The sequence below is a fragment of the Chiloscyllium punctatum genome, chromosome 5, assembly GCF_047496795.1.
Source record: "Chiloscyllium punctatum isolate Juve2018m chromosome 5, sChiPun1.3, whole genome shotgun sequence".
NCBI lineage: Eukaryota > Metazoa > Chordata > Chondrichthyes > Orectolobiformes > Hemiscylliidae > Chiloscyllium > Chiloscyllium punctatum.
In genome coordinates, this window is record NC_092743.1 from 108,567,065 (window position 1) to 108,588,315 (window position 21,251).

General features: G+C 40.2%; 1 protein-coding gene across 4 annotated transcripts in view; it reads right to left on the bottom strand.

Moving 5' to 3' along the window:
- Positions 1 to 21,251, bottom strand: part of bbs9 (Bardet-Biedl syndrome 9) — a 546,582-nt gene that overhangs the window by 152,818 nt on the left and 372,513 nt on the right. For all 4 annotated transcript variants that reach the window (XM_072571014.1, XM_072571013.1, XM_072571017.1 and 1 more), the window contains one exon: positions 8,448 to 8,555. In XM_072571014.1, coding sequence (XP_072427115.1) covers positions 8,448 to 8,555 — 108 coding nt within the window. The remainder of the gene's footprint in view (positions 1 to 8,447; positions 8,556 to 21,251) is intronic.

The following is a 21,251-nucleotide window of genomic DNA, read 5'->3' on the forward strand; positions in this document are numbered from 1 at the left end:
TGGGATGGGCAACAAATGCTTGCTAATGATGGCCATCCTATGAAAGAATTTTTTTTTTTAAAGTACACAATGGAGATAAGTTTGCCATTTGGTTCAGATTTGGTCCTTTGTTTGGAGCCATGAGAATCCTGTATTATGGTCAATTCTGTTGTGTATTAATCTGCTCCACGGTAATGTAAGAAAACAAGACAACCAATTTGTAAAAACCAAGCTCTTGAAAACATCAACGTTATAATGACTAGGTAACCTGCTTCAGTGATGTTTGTTGAGGGCAGGACAAAAGGGAGAACCCCCCTGCTCTTCTTCAAAATAGTGCAAAAGAATCTTTACCATATCCCTGACAGGGCAGATAGAGCTCAGTAGCACTGCACTGAAAGATAGTACTGTATTTAGAACTTCACTGAACAGTTCACTAAGATTTTGGGCTCATTTCTCTGGAATGGATCTTAAACACATGGTCTTCTGACTTAGAGGTAACAGTGTTACCCACTGAGCCACTGCTGACAAATGAATGCACTTTGCTTCGGTTTAAGATGCAACATAACTTCTCAGTCCATGCAGTGAAACTCCAATAACGATCACAAGCTTCTGCACAACAGAGGGATCCTGCGTTTTAGTTTGGCTAAATACTTCTACTGTTACTGAAGATGTTTGGGTTCATTGATAATATGAGTTCTTCACCCAAATATTGATTCTCACACCCAGTTATAGAGGAGGAATTACAACAGAGTCTGTATTTCTGTCCTCATTCACTATTCACGGGTAAATCATTCGTAGCAGATCACAGAACAGTGATCATGGGGTGGCATGGTGGCTCAGTGCTTAGCACTGCTGCCTCACAGTGCCAGGGACCCGGGTTCGATCCCCACCTTGGAGTTGCACATTCTCCCTGTGTCGGTGTGGGTTTCCTCCCACAATCCAAAGATGTGCAGGTCAGGTGAATTGGCCATGCTAAATTGCCCATAGTGATAGGTGTACTACTCAGGGGAATGGGTCTGGGTGGGTTACTCTTCGGAGTGTCGGTGTGGACTTGTTGGGCCAGAGAGCCTGCTTCCACACTGTAAAGAATCTAATCTAATCACTGATTAGCTTTTCTCTTTAGCCAAATGGTACTTTGGGTTATGAAGATGCTTTAAATGACTTGTAGGTAAGGGCGTGACAGCCCATACGTCTGCTCTATGGCATGAGGAGAAATAGTTGAATGAGCTGGTGGGGGATTGGACACAGTAATTAGGAGATAGAGAGGGAAGATTTTTAAGAACTTTGTCTTTAATAGATGGTTCCCAGGTGTTCAAATTAGATTGTTAAATAACATGGATTTCAAATCATATCAATTTTTCTGTTATGTAGTAATGGATGCACATTTTTTATGCTATGTTTTATTGTATCAAGCCATGTATCATTACGGTCAATAACCTAGAAGGTTCCGAGCCATTACTATAATTACACTGCTTCCTCACCTCCCCAGACAATACAGGCACTTTAACAGGATTTTAGAGCAAAATACGTTCACTGAGCAGAATTAATTGCCAAGGTTGCAGCTGAAAATTGTTTCAAGGTTTTCCTGTGTGGATTCTGTTAGCTGCTGTGTTGTCTCATCAGCCACCGACTTAAGTGAAATGTAAGTGGAATTAATATTGCTACAGTAATCACTTTCTTAGAGAAAAGCTCATACTTCATCAGAACTAAAGACCTTACTGTTGTGTTTCAAGGTCATGCTCTTAAATCCATTAAGCCAATCCTCGAAGCGACTCAGTGATAAATGCAATTACAGAAGCTGATAGCTTGGAACTGGGCCAAGCTAAGCAGCTGCTGGAGCTAACTACCTGAACAAGTCGGGTGACCAGATTTTCAAAAGTTGAAACTGTAATAAGTTGAAAAGCCATGCCAAGTCAGGATGCTGTGATGATTATTAACATTGTTAGGTGTCTGATGACAAGAGATTGAGGGGGGGGGGGGGGGGGGGTGGTGAGATGAAAGTGGGAGATCATGCGATGAGTTAGGAACACTATGATTGTTTAAAGTGCACAGCGACTACTCCCTTGAAGATAGTGATAATTCCATTGTAGACATGTGGCAATAGTTGGGTTTGATATCGGTCTGCAGCTACAAGCATTGCAATGCAATATGCTGGGTATGTATAAGGAGGACGATGAAATTTCACATAGATTTTCTACCCCAGGCCTAGGTCACATTTGATAAAAAGAGAGAAGGTGAAAGCCAGGATATTTAAATGACTTTTAGGAAATTGTAACGTCACCAGTACAGTTAATGAGAAACCATAACTGTCTAGCATCAGGATATCTGATCCCCTTGTCAATAAGGCTATCTGACCTCACATGCATTCACTATCATCTCAAGGCCGATGTGCTGCCAATTTCCAATTCCATAGGACAGCAGTGGTGAGGAGGGATAGACAAGGCAATGGTGTGCTGCCAGTTCACAGCTCCATGGCATTCAGGGAAAAGATGTGCAACCAATTCTCAGTTGCATGGTTGGGGTGGGGGTACTATGTGAGTGAGAAAGTGGAGGGATTAGGGATTTGCTGTCTGTTCCCAGCTCCATGTGTTCAGTAGGTGAGGTAGTGATGTAATTTGCTGCTTGCTCTCTCAAGAATCGAGGGAGGGCTTGTGCCTCAACTTTCAGATTTATGAAGTCTATTGGGCTGCAGTGGGGCTTTGGGCGGGGGTGGGGTGGAGTTGTCAGTTTTTTTTTGTTCATTTGTGAGGATATGGGTGTTGTTGAAAGGACCAGCACTTACTGCCGATCCCTAACTGTTGTGGAGCAGATGCTGGTGAGAGGTGCAGCACCAAACAGCAATTTCAGGATCATCCTGTCAGATTTACAATGATTGGTCAGCAGGGCATTCCATTTTAATCTCATTCTCTTAATACATTCAGTAACTGGATACTAGGGTTGATATCAGGTCAACTTCTGAACTTGAGAGACAGTAGTGTGAACATCCTAACTGCCCAATACCTTCTCAAAAGCAATTAGGGATGGGAAATATCCTGTGAAAGAGTAAATTAGAAAAGGCTAATATACAAATATCCTAAATGGGGTCACTTTAGTCAATAGCGTGTGATAGATCTTTGAAGAACAGTGAATAATTGCTTCCTACTTTGGCAATATCAGCTTCAGGCATGTAATCTCTGTACAGTCAACAGCCATGGTCTAAACTGACTACAAAAACAGAAATTGCTAGAAAATCTCAGCAGGTCTGGCAGCATTTGTGGAAAGAAATCGGAGTTAACATTTTAGGTCCAGTGACCCTTCTTCAGAACTAAATTGACTGACGCATTGCAACACCACTCACTCCAGTCCACATTTACCCACCAATATAAATAATACTTTATGCACCTCGGGTCTTCAATAAGAACCGTCCGTAAGATAAAGCCAACAGTCAGGTTAAACCAAATCATGGTTAGCAGGATCATCAGAATCGATGGTTTGTTGTTGCTAAAGGAATCACTTCAATTAGAAGAAAATCTTAACAAATAAGGCTTTTTCATTCTTGTTCTAGATACCCTATGTAGAACTGTAAATATAATCTGTCAGTTTACATATGCTGATAAAATAGATTTTGAAAATGACAGTTCATTTATTTAGCAGATATTGATTATGTTGCTTGGTTGTTTCAGATAATAGTCTTGCTGACTTAATTCCACTTTAGTAATAATGACAGTTTATTTTGTTTAAAGACAGAAAATAAATTAATCCTATTAGCAACTTAATGTGGACCCACTGCTTCAATTTCTGAAATTAGCTGATGAACTGCAATGTGCAAGCTTGGAACTCATCAATAGACTCATGAAAACTCTCGATCGAGTACTTCAAAGACACCAGCTTAAAATAAACCCACATCCCTTCATTAGAATAGAGAAGATCTTCTCTGTCATGTTTATGCTTTGTACTGTTTTGTACTGTGATTTCACACCAAAGACAAATTGCTTGTGGTAGTTCTATAGCACTATTTGTACTAAGACATGTGAGCAAGCTAGCTGAAACTTCTCATTTAAAACACAACAGTAAGTGCCTTAAATAATTATAACATTGGAAGCCATGCAAAAATTGTATGTAAAAATAATTTACATTAATATCAGATCTCAAACATAATTAAGATGACATTGGTGGAATTTCTTATAAAGTAGGGGTCATTACAATAAAATTAAAGGCAATAAAACATATGATTTATGATAAAGGCCTTTCCATTCAATGGTTCAGTGATTTCCAGAGCATTTAACGTAGACTCTGGAAATATGGTTTAAAGTGGGCAGTTAACCAAGTGGAAACAATGATTAAACTAGGCTGAACTATACTTTTAATCAATTATATGCAATTCTCGGTTTGTTGTGATGACTAAGTAATACTTAGGAGCTTGCAAAATTTTTGAAGTAAGCTTTTGAAAGCAAAAGCTTTCGATTCAGGTCAAATAAGAAGTATCCATTTCAGTGATTATATTCAGAATTCTTTCTCTCTGCTCAATAAAAAATTAAAGAGCTTGGAAAAAAATAATAAAATTTGTGTGGTGAAGTTTTACTTTGTTGTTAGTCCATTCAATCAGAAGAACGTACAAGCACATGAAACAGGAGCAGATGAAATCATCTGGCACCTTGAGCCTAATCTACCATTCAATAAAATCAGGGCTGATCTGATTCCTCCACATTCTAGTGTATCCCCATAACCTTTCACTTTCTTGCTTTTACAAAATACATCTACTTTTGCCTTAAAAATGTTCAAACATTCAGTGTGGAATTTTGTATGGGTATATACATCAGTAATGTAATCTTAATCAATGGGTGGGAATCAGAAGGCTTCCCGAGAAGGTACTGTCCTCAAGATCCAGTGGGAAAAGGAGAGGGTTGATCCTGTTCAGTGGCTCCTTGAGCCGACTGTCAAAATGGCACAATGCCTCATTGTCAGAATTCTCAAACAAGGACCAAGACATCACTTGGCTGGTGGTAAGAAGTGCACTGTCTGTCAGATCCTTCATGTATAGGAGAAAGTGAGGACTGCAGATGCTGGAAATCAGAGTTGAGAGTGTAATGATGGAAAAGCACAGCAGGTCAGGCAGCATCCGAGGAGCAGGAGACTCGACGTTTCGGGCATAAGCCCTTCATCAGGAATGTATGCCCGGAATCCATGTGCCACTGCACTCTGCCCTCAAAGTGGCTTTGTGGGGAAGAGACTGTCACACATTTCATCCTGGAATGTACCTTTGCAAAGGAAGTCTAGAGAGAAATGCAATGGTTTTTGCTGAGGTTCATCCCGAGCATCTCCATGACACAGGGCTCTGCATCTACGGGCTGTTCCCCAGGATGTACACAAAGACAAACATCAACTAGACCTGGAGGACCCTCAACTCAGTGAAAGATGCTCTTCGGTGTGCCCAAAGCTTGTTGGTCTTCTAGTGCAAAAGTTGACCTTGACTAAGTGTAGCTGACTGGCACATTCCAAGGTCCAAGATCATGTGCTGAGGGGTGCACTAAAGCTTGGAGCAGCTGTTGCCAAGGCACAGTGGAGAAAAATCACCGTTTGAAGTCTTTCTGCTGAAGAATAATGGGACTCCATTCAGTTATCGGACCCTCCCAGTGTCTCAAAATATATGTAAATAGTATCTCACATAATTAAGAAATGCCTTTGTGTTTGTTGCAACTATACAGAAAGTCAAACCTTAGTGTCTGTTGGTTCTCTATATGTAAAGACTGAACAGAACTTAACTGCTCTAGTAACTGCATATACATACAGGCTTTTTTAATGAAAACATATATTTTTGCAAAACATAATCCAGGGGCTAAAACACTGCTTATTGGAGAACATGGGTTATGCACTGCAACCATGGTTCATGGCAGCATTGCATAACCTGCTGCTTGTGCTTTGACCAGGGCCATGGAAGAGTAATGAAGAGGAAGGGTTGCTGAACAAACAGTTCCATTGTTTGGACCACTCTTGGGGGAAGCCCTTCAGTATAATCCAGACAGAGTGTGCCACATCATCATCTGCACAATTGAAGTAACAAGGTTATGTGCATGATGAAGAGGAACTGGAATAACCAGAACAATCTTCAAAGGCGGAGGATGGATAAGGACACTGGGGAGGTGGAAACTGTCCTTGTCCATGACAGAGTTCAGCAGTGTCTGGTGTACAAGCCAGACAGAAACTCATTAACACCAATTTCTGATAGATTCGCATTGATACAGCAAACAATTATGGTTTCTAAAATAGTTGTTCACCAGCATGCCAGAGTTTGGTTTGCATTGTGAGTGGTGAACTTCAGCCTTATTGGTTTCTATCATCTTCCCTTTTGCTGGCTGTAAATAAAAGCTCATGTTTATATTTATCTAATTGCTTCCGTGTATGTGATGTTCCTGATTACAAAACGACAAACTGCAGCTCAACAGTGAGCACTGGAGATAGAGTAACAGTGATTTGGAGAGTTGGAGGTAGTAAGGACTATAAATGCTGGAAGTCAGAGTCGATAAAATGTGGAGCTGGACGAGCACAGCAGATCAGACAGCATCAGAGGAAGGAAAGTCAATGTTTCAGACCCGAAACGTTGACTTTCTTGCTCCTCTGATGGTCTCTGACCTCCTGTGCTCTTCCACACTTTATCGACAGTGATTTGGAGATGTTGTTCAGACAAGATGTAGCTACAACAGGTAAAATCTTTGGCCTAGCTGTTGAAATGCAACAAGGGTGACAGAATGGGATTGTATGTGTAATGGAGTGGCTGCCATGTGCCATGAATCACAAAGCTTTTGGTTGCTGTGCTATGACATTGCCGGTGAGTAGCACTGCTAGATTGTCAACGCTCATCTGAGTGGCCTTTCAAAGATGGCTCAGGTAGAAAGGATGACAGTCTTTCAGCAGATATCCACTGAAGAATTAGACATGAGGATTCCATGGTGGGGGGGGGGGGGGGGGGTGTAGGTAGTTACTGAGGGAATTTGGTGAGATATGGCAAGAAAACTCGCTAGATGTCATTATGAAAATCCCTCCAGAAAATTCAACCTCAACTTAAACTTAGCCAAAAAAGTAGGATTCAGCCCTCTAATACCATTGCTTGTTGAGGATGAGATTTGCAAAAATTCACAACTGCCTGTAAGAAAAATAATCTCTTTATCTTTGTCTTAAATCATGAATCCTTATTTTTAAAGCTGATATCCTGTTCTAGATTTTTCTGAAATTTCCACATGTCAAGACCACCCAGGATCTTATCAGTTTCAATCAAGACACCTCTTAATTTTCTATACTCTAGTGTAACATGTCCAACTTTTCCTTATAAGACACATACCCATTCCAGGTAGTAATCTAGAAAGACTTTAACAAACTGCTTTCAACACATTTGCGTCTTTCCCTTAATAAAGAGGTCAGTTCTCTTAGAGGCAGAAATCCTCATAACATTTAAAAAGCATTTAGATAATTACTTGCAATGCCAAGGCATACAAGGCTATCAGCCAAGTGCTCGAATACAGGATTAGAATAGTTAGGTGCTTGTTGTTGACTGGTGTAGACTCGATGGGTCAAAAGGCCTTTTTCTGTGCTGTAGATTTCTATGACTCTACTGTAAGCAACACTCCAATAGTGGTCTTAACAACAATCTGTGAAATGGAGCATACATGTCTACTTTTATATTCCCTGTAATAAAAGCTAACTTTTATTTGTTCATTGGATGTGGGCATCAATGGCTGGGCCAGCATTTATGCCAATCCCTAATTAGTCAGAGGACAGTTAACAGTTAACCACATTGCTTTGGGTCTGCCAGACCAGGTAAGAACAGCACATTTCCTTCCCTAAAGGACTGGGTATTTAAAACAATCAACAATGGTTATGCAGTTGCCATTCTGCTTTTTTTGACTCCAACTTTATACTGAATTCAAATTTCACCATCTGCCATTGTGGGATTCAAGCTCATGTTCCCAGAACATTAGCCTAGATTACCAACAATGGTAATGCTACTGCCTCTCCCATTCTTTTAGCTTTCCTAATTACTGTATCTGTTAAAGGCTCTGGCTCCAGAGATATGTGCTACAGGGAAAGTATTTCTATTGCCCAGTGTATGAAACCTTACTCCGCACAGCACACAAATATAACAGGTGTGAATGTTGTCCAAATAGCAGGTTTGGATTTAGAAAACAGGCAACCTTTCTTGCAATGCAATCTTCTTTTCCATTGCAAAATATTGATTTACTACATGCCTGATCTTGAATACTAACATTGACCAATTTCGTATGCCTCATCTACAGTTTGCTCCCTCCAATTTTCACATCATTTGTCAATCACAGGAGAGATGTCCAGAGCCCAGAACTATCTCGTACTCCCAGCTGAGAATAGTGGGTTCCAGAATATGCTTCTAATGGCAAGCTTCTAAAACAAGCAAAAACAAAATACAACAGCAGGATCATCAACAAAATACAATGCTACCATATTTTATAAACAGCACTTACCAGACTTCGGCGACTTCTGCATTATGTGCTTATGGTCAGAGAATGTTTCATCTGTAGCAGAATCTTTCATCCTCTCTTCCAACTCTGACTCTAGAATAGTTTGGCAGCCTGTAAACAAACATCAATAGTTGTTAAAGTTCTGTAGAGATGCTCATTTCCTAAGTCTGGCCTGTGTGATAGAGGGAGAGCAATAGCAGCACAGGTGAAACTGAAACAGCAAGATCATCACTAGGGCTCAAACTGCTACAAATAATGACAAATCAGTCACCGACTTTACTGTTTACTAGCTGCTGTTTTTATCACCATTGAAAGTTGAGTATAATAAAGGTAAAGTTGACATAGTCCCAGAGGACTGTACTCTCATTAGAGAGAGAGAGAGAAGTGACTGGTGGCAGTCTAACCTGAGGGTCACCACTCCTCAGATAAGAGATATTGAGAAGGAGAGTCCTTCATGGTAACCTCAGCTACACTGTTAGCATCACTCTGCATCACAAGCCAGATGTCCAGCCAAGTGAGCTAACTAACTGCCAACAGGTCTAAGTTTGGAGTTCTAATTGAGTGCAATAGCATTGTTGAGGTATGGCACTGCAGGATGGTGATAGTAATTGGGAAAGGACATTTGTGGTGGTTCCCTACCTTCAAGTCAGAAGGCCTAGGTTCAATTCCTACTTACTTCAGACATATGTATTAATATTTCTGAATAGGTTGATTGGTAAATATATAGGTTTGAGCTCTAAATTTTACAAAATAAAAGTAGTAATACTAGTTAGCAACATTTCTGAATAGGTTGATTGGTAAATATATAGGTTTGAGCTCTAAATGTTACAAAAAAAGTAGCTAAATCCAGTTAGCAAAAACAACTTGTAGTGACTTATATTAAGCCATTAATGCAAAGTTCCAACATGCATCACAAAAGCAAAGTAAAAAGAAAACTATCTCACTAAGCCACATAAGGAGATATGGGGCTGAATCCTATGTTTTTCAAAGAAGTCCAAGCTGTGCCCACATATTATAGGGAATTTTTGCCTTGAGGCTCAGCAAGCCCTCTTGCCTTATTTTACCAAACTCGCCACTTTAATTACCTATTCCACTCCTATGGAACTTTTCATGTCTGAATTCTACCTCATTTATCAAATGGCATTGCTGGTACAAGTTACCACTTAGCAGATATTTTGGAATTCCCCATCATCACTTACACCACACCACCTTTAAAAGCTTGTTAAGCACCCCCATAAAAGCAATGTCAATCTGGAGTTTCCGTGCGCAGTTCCTCACATTTACCCCAGGGGAGACAAAGCCCTAGTGGCATTATCGCTAAACCATTATTCAAGAGATCCAGGTAATGGTCTATGAGATCTGAATCTGAATCTCTCATGGCAGATGGTGGAATTTGAATTCAATAATAATAAGTCTCATGATGATCATGAATCCATTGCCGATTGTCAGGAAAAACCTGTCTGGTTCACTAATGCCCTTTAGGGAAGAAAACTGCAATCCTTACCTGGTCTGGCCTACATGTGACTCCAGACCCACAGCAATGTGGTCAAATCTTAACTGCCCTCTGGACAATTAGAGCTGGGGGAAATAAATGCTGGCCTAGCCAGCAATGCCCTTATCCTGTGAATGAATTTTTAAAAAGTGACAGACAGGAAATTCAGTGCCCTGCTTTGCTGACAGAGGTGCTGAGGGTCCTGCTGGATGGGTATCTGTTTCAATGCAGTAAGTGTAGGAAATAAAGCAGTGAGCTGAATTCACAGATAGAAACCTGATAACCTGTTAGCTTCACAGAAACATGGCTTAAAGAGAGATAGAAAGAAGGAAGTGAGGACTGCAGATGCTGGAGATCAGAGTCGACAATATGGTGCTAGAAAAGCACAGCTGGTCAGACAGCGCCCGAAGAGGAGGAGAATCAACATTTTGGGCATCAGCCTTTCATCAGGAAGGGAGACATCATTAGAGAGAGGCAGGTACGGCAGCCCAATGTTTCTGGCTGCAGACATGATATTGAGGAGGATAAAGAGGAGGGTCGGTGGCAAATCTGATTGAAGAAACTCCTTACAGCTGTGAGAAGGGTGGTATGTTAGAAGAATCAACAAATTAGATGATGTGAATACAGCTAAAGAATAAATAAGATGCAACCACAATTCTGGCAGTGTATTAGAGACCCCCAAACTATTAGAGGGAGATAAAAGAGTAAATTGTAGACAAATATCTGTAAAGTGCAAAAACATTAGGACAATAATTGTTGGGGAATTAATCCAGCCTAATATATTTTAGGAAAGTTTTTTATGTGAAAGAATTAGAGAAAAGAACTCTTGAAAAGCATTCAGGGGGAAAATCTTTTGCCAGTATGTATGAAAGGGTGTGGTTCTGGATTTAATTTTAAGAAATTATGTTGGAACGGTTAAAGGAGTAGTAATGGGAGCATTCTGCTGGTAGTAATCAATTATATTTCAGTTAGTTTAACATAATAATGGAAAAAGGCAAAGATGGAACAGGAATTAATATTCTAAATTGGGTTAAGTCCAATTAAACAATTTTAATAACGCTATGGATTAATTCAGCAGAAGCGAACTGGAACCAGCAACTTTAAGGTTAGAATACTGAAAAGTATTCAAATATGATATTCAAGAGGTTTTACCCACATACAAAACAGTAAGGCAGCCACATCTGTAGCTCTCTGGATGTCAAGGAGCACACAAGGTAAGAGAAAACAGAAAAAGAAATTTTATATCAGACACTCAATACTGCAGAATGCTGAGCTGAGTATAGAACATGCGGGGTTGAAATCAACAAGGAAATTAGAAAAGCAAAGATCATTGGTGAGTGAAGTCAAGGAAAATTCAACATGTTATTTCAAGTAAGAGTAAGAGGATACCTAAGGAAGAGTAGGGCCCCTAAAGTACAAATAAGGTACCCTATGTGTAGAGGCTAAGTTATGGGTATAGTTCTTCATGAATACTTTGTTGATATATCACCAAGGCCAAATGAAACATACTCCAATCTGTCAAAAGAAACCAGGAAGGAATTAGCAAATGCTCTGAAGACAATTTTCCAATCCTCTTGAATCTGGGTGTGGTGCTGGATGATTGGATGGCTGCTAACATTGCAACCTCAGTCACGGACAAGATAAGTTGCTACTTAGGAAGCATGGATTAATCCAGGAGAGTCAGCATGGATTTGTTGAGGGACTATCATGCCTGATAAGCATGATTTAAATTTTTGAGGAGGGAACAAAAAAGAGAGCAGCACTGTTGATGCAGTCTGTGTGAACTTTTTATAAAGACTTTTGACTAGGTCCACATGGTTAAAAACAAGCCCATGGGATCCAGAGGAAAGTAGCAAGCTGGATAAAAAGTTGACTCAGTGGCTGGAAAAAATGTTTAGTAGTTGATGTCTGTTTTTGTGAATGAAAGGGGTGTTCCACAGAGTTCTGCACTATGTCCCCTGTTTTTAGAGTTTTTATTGATGATAGTAAAAAGGACATGATCATGAAATTAGTAGATAACTCAAAAATTTACCATATGGTTGATAGTAAAGAGGCAAGTTATAGATTGTGAGAAAATATCAGTTAGCTGGCTAGGTAGGTGGAAAAGTAACAATTGGAACTGGGAATTATTTATTAAGATTGTAATTGATGGGAATCATCCAAAGAAGCCTATGAAACAAAAGGAACACCCACCCACCCCCCCTTTTACTCACAAAATGCAGGACTCCTCCATTTTACTCACTGAAGGTAGGAATCCTCCATTTTGATTTCAGAAGAACAGGATGCTCCAAATACTGCAATACATAGTAGCAGCATTGCTATATTGCAGAATCAATAACCTTTGAAGCAAGGAAAATAAATAATCACATTGTGAATACTTCGCAGCAGAAATAACATTGCCAGGAAGATGGGACAATTAAACACAGCTCTATACCTTGAAGAAAACAACTAAGATACAAAATTATTTCCAAACCTGATACTAAATCAGAAGCTGATGAAGTAAGTACACTTTTATATACAGTTGGCAATATAATTAATAGAGGTACAGCTCACACTTTTGATCAAGTTCTGCAAGTCTTTGATAACTACTTTAATCTCACAATAAATAAAATTCGTGAAAGAACAGGATTGAAAAGAAGAATTCAGTATTCAAGGGAATTCATGCATAATTTCATCAATAACCTCTTCAGGTTACTGAAGAAATGTGATTAGTGATTTAAAGTCAGAATCTACAAGAACAGAATTGTTGTTTGAATTGTTGATGAGTGTTAATCAGAATTATTGCAGTCAAAAGAAGATTTGACCAGAGAGGCCCATTCAAATAGTGAGAAGCAGAAGTCCAGAACCATTCCAGCTATATCCTAAGAGCAGAAGATCAACTTTACCACAGGATATCAGCAGAAACCATTCCATTCTTAAGGTACAAAATCCCCGAAGTGAGAAATGTGAGAAACCAGTACAATGAGTCATTCAGACACCAGGTACAAACTATCATTGTCAGCACTATTATGTAAAGACCCCTCACATACTAAGTGTAAAACTATTTTAAAAATATTTTATCTGTAAAATAATAAACACTTTCAGTAAACATGCTAAGGCAGGACTCAGCCACATAACAGCAAGAAATCAAACAATTAATCACATATAGATGAGGTAGAACAGGCTACAATAGTAGAAAAGCTAAGCAGTATTCCTCAGAAAAATGGGTGATCCAAACCTAGATTTTGGCAAGAGGATATTTATATTAATGGGCACACTAATTTTAAACTTAATACATGGGAGGGGTGTCACCATACAGGTACATGATCTTTTGTCCGAAACCCTTGGGGCCAGCTGGTTTTCAGAATTCAGAATTTTTCGGATTTCTGGGTAAGTGACAGTTTAACGATGAAATTAAAAAATCTTACTGAACAGCAGATGCACCTGTGAATACTATGAGCACTGAGGCAGAATTGACGCCTGCCAGTGCTGGGCCACGCTGCCATGTCACATCTGAGTGACGTGAGTTGAGTGGGTGTGGAGTTGGGTTAACTATTTGCATGCCAAACAACCTTGTTATGGAGAAAAAAACTTCTCAAAGAAAACTTCGGATTTTGGAACTTTTTGGATTTCGGAATTTCGGGTAAAGGATTGTGTACCTGTATTATTAGATAGCATACCATGGATGGAGGAACACCATCTACAACCAATTCCAGTGCAACTAAATGGTACTTGAGGTACAGCATTTAAGAGTAAAGATATGTCATAAGCAACTCTACAACACAAGGCATGTCAGATAGTAGAGAACTACATACATTTCATAACCAAAACTTGCAACTCCTCAGAAGGAATGTGTGTCTTACCCTCCATATTCTTCTAAAGGTTGAGTACAAGGGGATCAAAACAGTGGAAGCCCTAGAAGAGTATAGAAGGTGTCAGTGGAAACTGATAAAGAAAATTAGGAGAGCAAAAAATGGTGTCATGAAAGAATATGGACAGGTAAACTAAAGGAAAAATCTAAATCATTTTACAATTACATTAAGGGTAAAAGGATACTGAAAACACAAAATACTGGAAATCACAGCAGGTCAGGCAGCATCCTTAGCTACAGAGCAAGCTAATGTTTCAAGGCCAGATGACTCTTCATCAGAGATGACATGATGTCTGGAGGGGGCAGCATTACCATAACAGAGGGGAAGGAGGAGAAAGGATAATTAGGGAAAGAGTACGCTCTATTAGGGACCACAGTGGTAAGTTGTGCATGGAGTCAGAGGACGTAGGTAGGGTTCTAATTAAATGCTCTGTGTCAGTGTTCTCTTAAGAGGGGCATTATGGGTATAAAAATCAGGAGAAGCACTGTCATATACGTAAAGAAATTAGCACAGATAGAGAGCAAGTTCTGAGTGATCTGGCAGGCTTAAAGTACATAAATCTGCAGGGCCAGATGAAATGAATCCCAGGCTGTGAGTAAGGCAAGGAAAAAAATAGCAGAGGCCATAAGCAATAATTTTTAGCTTTTCTCTGTCCATGGGAGAGGTGCCATAAGACTGGAAGACAGCCAATATGATACCATTATTCAAGACAGACGCATGGGGTAAACCAGTTCAGTCTAACCTCCATGGTGGGGAAACTACTGGAAGCAATTCTGAGGCACAGAATTAGTCTGCACTTGGAGCAGCAGCGATTAATCAAGAATAGTCAACATGGTAGGGGAAGGTTAACAGAGTCATAGAGTAATAGAGATATATAGCATGGTAACAACCCTTCAGTTGACTTTGTCCATGCAGACCTGATATCCTAAATAAATCTAGTCTCATTTGTCTGCATTTGGCCCATATCCGTCTAAACCATTCATATTCATATACACATCTAGATGTCTTTTAAATGTTGTAATTGTACCTGCCTGCACCGCTTCCTTTGGCAATTCATTCCACATATGCACTACGTTTTGTGTGAAAACGTTGCCCCTTAAGTACCCTTTAAATCTTTTCACTCTCACCTTAAACTTATGCCCTCTAGTTTTGGACTCCCCACCCCAGGATAAATACCTTGCTAAATCAGCTTATCCATGACCCTCATGATCTTATAAACCTCTATACGGTGACCCCTCAGCCTTAAATGCTCCAGGGAAAATAGCCTATTCTATTCAGCCTCTCCCTTTAGCTCAAATCCTCCAACCCTGACAACAACCTTGTAAATCTTTTCTGAACGCTTCCAAGTTTCACAACATTCTTCCTATACCAGAGAGACCAGAATTGCATGCAGTATTGAGTCCTGATGAAGGGTTATGCCTAAATGCCGAATATCTTGCTCCTCAGATGCTACCTGATCTAATGTGCCTTTTCCAGCACCACATTTTATCAAAGCTGACTCTTTAGCATCTGCAGTCCTCACTACCTCCTTGTATTTCAATAGTGGCCGAACCAATGTCTTATACAGCTGAAACATGACCTCCCAACTTCTCTACTCAATGCACTGACCAATAAAGGAAAGCATACCAAACAATGCCTTCACTGTTCTATTGACCTGCGACTCCACTTTCAAAGAACTATGAACCTTCACTCCAAGGTGTCTTTGTTCAGCAACACTCCCCAGGATCTTACCATTAAGTGCATAAGTCCTGCCATGATTTGCCTTCCCAAAATGCAGCACCTCATATTTATCTAAGATAAATTTCAGATGCCACTCTTCAGCCCATTGGCCCATCTGATCAAGATCCTGTTGTACTCTGAGATAACTTCTTCGCTGTTCACGATACCTCCAAATTTGGTGTCATCTGTAAACTTAATAACCTCTTCTGTTCACATCCGAATCGTTTATACAAATAGTGAAAAGCAGTGGACCCAACATCGATCCTTGTGGTCATAGTCCTCCAGTCTGAAAGGCAACCGTCCATCACCACCCTCTGTCTTCTACCTTTGAGCCAGCTCTGTATCCTAATAGGTGGTTCTCCCTGTATTCTGTGTGTTCTAACCTTGCTAACCAATCTACCATGAAGAACCTTGTCAAACACCTTACTGAAGTACACATAGATCACATCCACCACTCCGCCCTCATCAGTCCTCTTCACTACTTCTTCAAAAAACTAAATCAAGTTTGTGAGACATAGTTTCCCACACACAAATCAACCCTTGCCTTTCCAAATATATGTAGATCCTGTTGCTCAGGATTCCTCCAATAATTTGCCTAATACCAATATCAGGCTAACAGATCGACAGTTCCCTGGCTTTTCCTTACCACCTTTTTACGTAGTGGTACCACATTAGCCAATCTCCAGTCTTCTGGCACCTCACCTGCACCTCGATGATACAAGTATCTCAGCAAGGGGCCTAGCAACCACTTCCTTAGCTTCCCTTAGAATTCTAGGGTACACCTGATCAGGTCTCGGGCACTTATCCACTTTCACGCATTTTAAGACGTCCGGCAACTCCTCCTCTGTAATATGGACACTTTTCAAGAGGTCTCTATGTATTTCTCTACGTTCTTTATCTTTCATATCCTTCTCCACAGTGAATACTGATGCAAAATACTTGTTTAGTATCTTCCCCATCTCCTACAGTTCCACACATAGGCTGCCTTGTTGATCTTTAAGGGGCCCTATAACTATTTTGTCTTTAACATACTTGTAGAATCCTTTGGATTCTCCTTAATCTTATTTGCCATAGCTATCTCATGCCCCCTTTCTGCCCTCCTGCCCTGACTGATTTCCCTCTTAAGTATACCCCTATTGCCTTTATACTCTTCTTGGGAATCAATCAATTCTATACCTGCTATCCATACCTGACGTATGCTTCCTTCTTATTTTTGACCAAAACCTCAATTTCTCTAGTCATCCAGCATTCCCCACACCTACCATCCTTGCCCTTTACCCTAACAGGTACATACCGTTGCTGGATGCTCGTTATCTCATTTTTGAAAGCTTTCCATTTTCCAGCCAATTCCTTATCTGCAAACATCCACCCCCAATCAACATGTGAAAGTTCTTGCCTAATGCAGTCAAAATTGGCTTTCCTCCAATTTTGAAGTTTAACTTTTAGACCTAGTCTATCCTTTTTCATCACTATTCTAAAACTAATAGAATTATGGTCACTGGCTCCAAAGTGCTCCCCCACTAATACCTCAGTCACCTGCCTTGCCTTATTTCCCAAGAGTAGGTAAAGCTTTACACCTTCTCTAGAAGGTACATCCACATACTGAATCAGAAAATTTTCTTGTACACACTGAAAAAAATTCCTCTCCATCCAAGCCCTTAACACTATGACAGTCCTAGTCTATGATTGGAAAGTTAAAATCCCCAACCATAATCACCCAATTATTGTTACAGATAACTGAGATCTCCTTACAAATTTGTTTCTCAATTTATGAAGAGAGATTGGTTAGACTGGGGTTGTTTTCTTTGGACATAGGAGACTGAGGTAGCGAACATGATTGAGATGTATAAAATTATAGACACAGACAGGGTTTGGCAGGAGAAACTTTTCTCCTTGTTGGATGAATCAATGACCAGGGGTGTAGATTTAAAGTAAGGGGAAGGAGGTTTAGATGGGATGTGAGGAAGCTTTTTTCATTCAAAGGTTGGCAGGAATATGGAACTCATTGCTTGTAAAAGTGGTCATGGCAGAAACTCTCATAACTATAAAGAACTAGTTAGATGTACACTTGTGTGGCCAGGGCATATACGCTATGGGTCAAGTGCTGGAAAACAGGATCAGAATAGTTACATAGGTGTTTTTGACTGGTGCAGACTCAGTGGGCTGAAGAACTTTTTCTGTGCTAGACCTCTATGACTTTGAACAGTAAAATCTTTGATGGAGTATCTAAATTACTGAGTAATTTAGGGAGTTCAACACTAAATAGCGCATAGCTCTAAAGACGCATGCTAAGCCATTATGTATCTACACACCCACAGAGATTCTACATTTGCTAATGAAACAAGTTGAGAAACAACGTGAAGAGATGACCAGAATGCATTCCATTTCCCTGAGTGGTGGTCATATTACCGTACCCAAACCAAATGGTTCGAAATTTGTGTTGACCTCATGCAGCTCAACAAAGTTATGGTGAGAGAAATCCACCCTTTGTCTATAGTTGACCCTGGTTTAGCTGAGCTATCAAAAAATAGAGTTTTCACAAAACCCAGTGCAAATGGTGCTTTCTGGCAGGAACCACTGAACTTGACATCAAGACTGCTCACCACATTTATAACTGGGAAGATTTGCTTCAACAGCCTGCTTTTTGTGATTGCCTCAGGCATACAGGTTTGTACTAAGTCCAATATTGTACATGGTCTACAAGACATAATATGCCTCATGGATAAGATACTGATATTTGATTCAATGGTTGAGGAATATGATTTGAAGGTGCATGCAGTTTTAAAATGCCTACAAGCTCAACTAGCCACCCTGAACAACATTTGTGAAGTTTCCAAGGAATTTATTCTCTTCTTGGGATACAGTATCAATCATTACAGAAAAATGGCAGAACTACAGAAAACAAAGACCATCACGGAGTTCCTAATCCAAAGTTAGTTCATGATCTGCAATAACTGTTACGGGATGGTAAACAATTTGGTGAAACATCTGTTTCATCTGGTAACAATGACAGAACCTTTCAGGTAACTTCTCAAGAAGATGCAGGAATGGCACTGGAACCGACATCAGGAGGATGTTTTTCCAAAGATCAAGAACATAGAAGTGGTGATATCTGAGGCCTTGCTTAGGAAAAGCTGATCTGAATATTCAATACACTTGGAAACATGTTCAGAAAATGTACATGTAAGGAAAAGGAAAGCAAAAAAACTAAATGGAGGATTGGCTTTTTTGATTAAGGAGAGCATTGCAGTACTGGAGAAAGAGAATGTTTCAGAGGGTTCATTACAGAATCTATTTGTCTAGAGTTAAGATATAGCTAGAGTGCAATTACATTGATCATTGTAATATATAGACCATAAACTAGTGGGAAGGAAGAGGAGAATAAATCTGCAATAATAATACAGAATGGTATAAATATCGTACAATAGCTATACTGGGTGAGCTTAATTATCATATATCATCTGGGATAGTACCACGTAAAAAACAGTGAGGAATTTGCATTCCTAGATTGTGTTCAGGAGAACTTCCTACAGCAGTATGGGTTTAGTCCAACAGGAAGGAGGCACACTACTTGACCTGGTTTTTGAGAATGAGGTGGGCCAAATAAATCATGTGACAATGGAGGAACATTTAGGGAACTGTGATCGTTGTATCTAAGGTTTAGGATGACAGTAGAAAATGACATTGATCAACAGTAAGAGTAATCATTGTCAAGAGTAAAAATAAACTGGCAACGTATGAACTTCAATAGGCAAGAACAGAGGGACAATATGATACATTATGGTACAGGAAAAGGCTCTTTGGCCCAATAAGCCTATATCAACTCCTATTCCTTATTTGGACTTGCTACTTACTGCCCATATGTGGTTTCTATCCTTTGGTTTGCCTCCCATTCATGTATCTATCAAGATTTGCCTTAAACGTTGCTAATGTGCATGCTTTTGCTCCGAAGATATAGATAAATTGTCTTGATATTCTCCTTAACCCTGCTGGCCAAGACATTTCCTGGATCTTTTTCGCCCTTCTAACTCCTCGTTTGAACACCTTCCTGGTTTCTCAATAGTTTTCAAGGACTTTATTTGTTTTTAGTTGCCTCGACCTTAGGCATGCTTCCTTTCTATTTTGACAAGGCTGATAATTTCTCCTGTCATCCAAGGTTCCTGAATACTGCTATTCCTCTCCTTCATTTTCACAGGAACATGCCTGTCCTACACTCTAACCAACTGGTCTTTAAAAGACTCCCATATGTCAAATGTGGATTTACTCTCAAACAGCCACTGCCAGTCCATATTTTCTAATTCTTGCCTAATTCAGTCATAGTTGGACTACTCACAACTTAATACTTCATCTGAGATCCAGTCTGGTCCTTATCCATAAGTATCCAAAAACCTATGGATTTACGGACATTTCCAAATGATCTCCGACTGAAGCTCTGATCACCTGGTCCGGCTCGTTTCCCAATACCAGGCCCCCTCCTTCATTGGACTGTCCACATACTGTTTCAAAAAACCTTACTGGACACACCTAACAAATTGCTTCCCATACAAACCCCGGCACTAAGAGAGTCCAGTCAATATGGTGGACGTTAAAATAACCCACCTGACATCCCTGTTACTTCCATATAGAGTCACAGAGTCATGGAGATGTACAACATTGAAACAGACCCTTTAATCCAACTCATCCATGCTGACCAGGTATCCCAACATAAACTAGTCCCATTTGCAAGCACCCGGCCCATAACTCTCTTAACCCTTCCTATTTATATACCCATCCAGATGCCTATTGAATGCTGTAATTGAACCAGCCTTTACCACTTCATCTGGCAGCTCATCCTATATACGCACCACGTGTGAAAACGTTGCCCCTAAGATCCCTTTTAAATCTTTCCCGTCTCACCCTAAACTTCTGCCCTCTAGTTCTGGACTCCCCCACCCCAGGGAAAGACCTTGTCTATTTATCCTATCCATATCCCTCATGATTTTATAAACCTCTCCAAAGTCACCCCTTAGTCTCCGACGGTCCACAGAAAACAGCCCCAGTCTATTCAGCCTCTCCCCATAGCTCAAATCCTCCAAACCTTGCAACATCCTTGTAGACCTTTTCTGAACCCTTTCAAGTTTTACAATATCCTTCCAATAGGAAGGAGACCAGAATTGCACACAATATTCCAAATGTAGCCTAACCAATGTCCTTTACAGTTGGAACATGACCTCCCAACTCCCAAACTCAATGCTCTGACCAATAAAGGAAAGCATACTAAACACCTTCCTTACTACCCTATCTACCTGTGACTCTATTGTCGAGGAACAATGAACCTGCACTCCATGGTCACTTTGTTCAACAACATTCCCCATTAGTTGTGCTCTGCTGTGCTTTTCCAAAATGGAGCATTTATCTAAATTAAACTCCACCTGCCGCTCCTCAGCCCATTGGCCCATCTGGTCAAGATCCTGTTGTAATCTGAGGTAACCTTCTTCACTGTCCACTACACCTCCAATTTTGGTGTCATCTGCAAACTTACTAATTATATATCCTATGTTCACATCCAGATCATTGATATAAATGATGAAAAGCACTGGACCCAGCACTGACCCTTGTGGTATTCCACTGGTCACAGGCCTCCAGTCTGAAAAGCAACCCTCCACCATCCCCCTCTGTCTTCTATCTTCGAGTCAGTTCTGTATCCATCTGGCTAGTTCTCCCTGTATTCCATGTGACCTAACCTTCCTAACCAGTCTCCCATGA